At 46.8% G+C, this 4,709-nt stretch overlaps 1 protein-coding gene across 2 annotated transcripts; it reads right to left on the bottom strand.

The window, feature by feature from the left end:
- Positions 1-983: 983 nt before the first annotated feature.
- On the bottom strand, positions 984-4,404 carry foxa1 (forkhead box A1). 2 transcript variants are annotated; one of them, XM_059990403.1, is made up of 3 exons: positions 4,333-4,404; positions 3,627-3,691; positions 984-2,951 (listed from the first exon to the last, which is right to left on the bottom strand). In XM_059990403.1, the coding sequence occupies exons 2-3, from the start codon at positions 3,678-3,680 to the stop codon at positions 1,749-1,751; spliced, it is 1,257 nt and encodes a 418-aa protein (XP_059846386.1). In that variant the 5' UTR covers positions 3,681-3,691; positions 4,333-4,404; the 3' UTR covers positions 984-1,748. The 2 variants fall into 2 exon arrangements, with proteins under 2 accessions (XP_059846386.1, XP_059846379.1); XM_059990396.1 differs by lacking the exon at positions 4,333-4,404 and having other exon boundaries at positions 3,627-3,754.
- Between the last annotated feature and the right edge of the window lie 305 nt (positions 4,405-4,709).

Here is a 4,709-nt window from a genome sequence, read left to right as displayed (position 1 = left end):
TCTCTTTCTCTCTGCAGTGTACCTAATTGTTCCGCGCATTCTTTATCAATTATCGGTTTTGATGGAGCTCTGATTTCATTTCTGTCCGGTTTTGTTGGTTGTGGTTGATTGTATTTCCGGCGGAGATATTTTGCCGGAATGTTTAAGACACAGCATGCATGAAAACGATACAAAATAACCTCAGATCACTTAATTAACTGTCACTATGAAATATAAATTTATAACCACTTATAATGGTCCTTTTCGTGCACGGGGTCGGGGCATTTGCAGCAGTTTCCCAGAAACGGTGCTGCCGATACTTATAAACAATTACTTTACCTTTTAAAGTTCTTAACTGTAATTGAAAATGTTATTGTTGTGACATTCAGTCCCTAGATCTACCTTAAATATGTTGAATGCGCGGAAATATTCTCTGCTAACCTCTTTTCTTTTAATTATTCTGGTGAGTTTTGATTTCTTGACTACGTATCCATGTAGCTCTTTTTAATATAAATTATAAGGTCTGAACCCGAACGACTAAATTGTCGTATAAGGGAAAGTGTCGAAGGAATCCAATCACAAGATCTGTTGTGCCTGGGAACCTTTCAATGAAAATCTGATTATTGTAAAGAGACACAACAGTTATTGCAGGATTAAAGAAACATAATTTAAGATATATGACCACTGAATAACAATTTTAAATCAATCTTACGTTTGCTTTTATCTGTTATTTTCGTAAGATCAACATTCTATTTGTTATAATCATTTTATCAGCAAAATTACCTTGCGAAATGTCAGATCGATTTTAGTCAATATAAATCGCCGCTTGTGCCGAATTCCATATATCAGAAATAATTTGAATACTTTAAAGATAAGCACATCTAACGCTGAACCATCTAGTAACAACTTACAAAGTGGGTGCGAATTATCCTTTTATTTTCTCATCAAATCAAAATAATTTTATTTTCATAGAATTACAAATACAAAATTAACAACTCCTTAAATTCCATTTGTAATTTGTATTATTATTTTTAAACAACGTAAGACTATAAAGGACCTAGAGTTGACCATGCAATAAATTAGGCACATAGAGAAAAGCTGTAAGAACCCGCCTGGCTATTTACTAACACCGACATTTCTAGACAGCTAAACACAAGTGGGAAAAGTGCATACACACAGAGTAGAAATTATAATTAAAAGTCATTGTCGAACGATAAAAAGGTAACTTTTCGAGGTTCCTGATGCAGGTAACATTTGGTTCATTTTTTAACAATAAACCCGCTTTTTTAAAAATTTATTCGCAAAAGTTGAAATGATCATGCAAACTGAGTCAAGAAACAGTCTTCCAGGCTCATTAAAACTGTACTGCATCCAAAAAAAAAGCTGTGAAACAGCAGTTTCGTAAAACTAAGATGCAATTATTTTCTCCAAGCAGCCCGTTTAGTTGATTTACTACCACCCGCACGCTCATCTTTTCAAGTCTTGAACCAACTTCTGTGCAGCTACTGGGAACGTTGAGTGGAAACGGAGAACAATATATCACAAGTAATTCTAAAATCTTACAGCACGTCTGAAAAATATTAAATACATTCTGCAGGTGTCTGCCATATATACAACTGTGATTCATCGGCAAACATTGCAGCTACTTTACACTTGCACAGTTACTATACATATTAACGTTACAAAGTAACAGTCCTTGCACACGGGGTGCATCCCAATGAGGGAAAAGTGTTTGTCATTACAATTGCGGAACGGGTTTAGCTTCGTGACTAAGAAGTGTTGAGAACAGGTCTGGAATACACACCTTGGTAATAGGAAGCTTCGCTGGCCAGCATCGAGGGCTCCATGCCGTTCTTGCCCACGGAGCCGAGAGGCAGCCCGCTGGCCATGCTGCTCCCGTAGCCGGAGTAGTGCATAGCCTGCTCGTAAGCCTTCAAGTCCATCTTGTGGTGATGCTGCTGCTCGGACGACATGAGGTTGTTGATGGAGAAGGGGTGGTTGAACGAGTAGTGTGGATCCGCCTTCAGCTGGTGAAGCTGTGGCGGTTCGGCCGCCACCGACACGTGGCTCAAGGGCTGTAACAGCGGGGGTACGTGAGAGGAGTGCGGGCCCAGGGCGCCGCCGATAGCCGAGGCCGAGCTCGCCGCCGGCGCCTGGCACTTGAGGTCGAGGCGGGGCGCCGTGTCCGGATTGGGCTCAACTCGGTTACGGGTCCGGCCGCCGGCGCTGTTGTTTCCAGCCGGGGGCGGTGAGCCGACCGCCGTCTCTTCGTCCTTCCTCGGCCCGTCCGGGCCCGCCTTCAGCGGAGCCTTCTTGTCGCACTTGAATCGCTTCTGGCGTCGCAGGTAGCAGCCGTTCTCGAACATGTTGCCCGAGTCCGGGTGCAGGCTCCAGTACGAGCCTTTACCCGGCTTGTCGGGCGAGCGCGCCACCTTGATGAAGCAGTCGTTGAAGGAGAGCGAATGGCGAATGGAGTTCTGCCAGCGCTGCTGGTTCTGCCGATAGTAGGGGAAGAGCTCCATGATCCACTGGTAGATCTCGCTGAGGGTCAACATCTTGCTCGGCGCTTGCTGGATGGCCATGGTGATGAGCGAGATGTAGGAGTAGGGCGGCTTGGCATGCGGGTAGGTGCGGCGCAGGCTCTTGGCGTCGCGGGGTCGGCTGACGTTGGCCTGCGGGTAAGTCATGGGGTTCACGCCCGGGTATGGGCTCAGGCCGTTCAGCGAGGCCTGCTGGCCGCTCAGGCCGGGACTGAGCGCAGCGCCCATCGCCGTCATGCCGGCACCCATTGCCGGCCCGCTGCCGGCCATGCCGCCCATACCGGAGCTGAGGCCGGCGCCGATGGCCGGGTTCCCGTAGGTCATGTTAAAGGAGCCGGAGGTCATGTTGCTGCCGGAGCCCATGGTGTTCATGCTCATGTAGGTACTTGCTAGTCCCGGGTTCATGCTGCTCACCGGCACCGACGAATAGGCCTTCATAACAAAATAAAGGTGTTAGTTGTACGGATCAAAACTCCTCTGCTCTTCCTCATTCCCCACTTTGCCACCTGCTGCCTTGGCAGGAAACTGACTTTTTAGCCCGGACTGGTGGGTCATTTGAGTTTAAAAAAATAGGCGAGTAAGCCACGCCTCTTAAAATAAAGTACAAACGTGTATAGCACCTTTCTCCCTGGCATTACTGTAACATTAAGCATCGCGCTACAACAGGATGTTTGTGAAGACCCCCACCCCGCCCCAGCTGTCCCACCCCGCCCCAGCTGTCTCTCTACACCGGAGCGGACCGGCCGCTCCAGGGGTCCCAACTCCACTCCCCCCCCCCAGCCACCCCGTGGTCAATAAACTTGGAGACTCCCGCTTAGCCCCTGCGCGTCCTCAAATGAGCAACATGAAGCAGTTCTGTGAACCATTGGTGCCCACTGAGCTGATATCCTTCCATTCTGAGGTTTCCTAAACTGCCCACATGATATCGCCACACATACTAAAAAAAACGTTCTTATTTCTTTGGGGGGGGGAGGGAGAGTAAGTTCCCCGGCGGATTGCCTATAACCTTGTCATGAAAACGATATTAGAAAACACACAATGCCCGGTGATAGTTAACGATCGCAAGTGCTCACCTCAAAAGGAGGTTCAAGCGATACTTTTACTTACCTCCTGTGGTTCTCCGTAGAAATTGCTCCACTCGGAAGCTTCGTGCCCTTCCATCTTCACCGTACCTAGCATCATGGGGGCAAAGCACAATAAAGAAACATCAAGGCTTGCCCCCAGAATAAAATCCCACCGCGGATGCACTCTGGCTGAAGCCGAGTGAGAGAGATAGACTGCGGGAGTGGGGAAGTGTTGGGAGGTGAACACTTTGAGTGGCGCTGGGGACATGCGTAGTGATCCAACTACTCACAGATCCTGCCTCCTATTCCGATTTGCGCAGATTTTTCTTTATTTGAATAGTTAGCTCTCACCTAGGCGTTAGGATACTCTGCTCCGATTGCATACCTGCCTTAACTACAGCGGCAGCTTGTGTCCCAACAAGCTGCCAGTCAGCGGGGCCGATCTTTAGCCATTGAAAATAGTCCCTATTGGTTTTTGTAAAGAGACTAATTGGTTTAACTCGGAAACAATAGAAAAGACAAACTCCTGCAATGGGACAAGAAGCGATAAATTAATTGGGCAGCAAAAAGCTAACCGAGGATGCGTTTTCGCCCGGAGATTAAATGGGTGAGGAAAACAGAGGATGTTTTGTGCATCTTTTTCTAGTTTAACCTTATCTCTGGTACTGCGACATTCTTTTTCAAACTAGTTAATTAATGTTTTTCTCAGTCATTTTAATCAAACATTTCCAAACAACGACGTCCTTTACCTTAAATATCTCCTGTGGCAAGTTGAAGAAATGGGACATCAGTAAGGGGATAAATGCAAAAATACTCTGACACTTTCCTGGTTTGTTTGGCCTTCCGGCGGTCTAAATCTGACTACTACCACTCCCGAGTCCCACCGATGTAACGCACTGCCACAAATACATCAATACAGGTTTCGGAGAGGAACGTTTTCATCAGCCTAAGATAAACTGGTGACGGTTGAAGCGATTGTGTCAACTGCATTGCTCCGGCCAATCAGTAATCTGGAAAATTGATAGTTGGTCTGGTAGCCTGTCTAGCGATAGCACCGTTAGCAAACCTTTGGCCGGCAAAGATTTTATCTCGATTAGTATCAGTAAGCGTCCGAAAGCAAGCCATT

This window comes from Hypanus sabinus, chromosome 2 (assembly GCF_030144855.1).
Source record: "Hypanus sabinus isolate sHypSab1 chromosome 2, sHypSab1.hap1, whole genome shotgun sequence".
Classification (NCBI taxonomy): Eukaryota; Metazoa; Chordata; class Chondrichthyes; order Myliobatiformes; family Dasyatidae; genus Hypanus; species Hypanus sabinus.
This window is presented reverse-complemented; position numbering and strand designations above follow the sequence as displayed.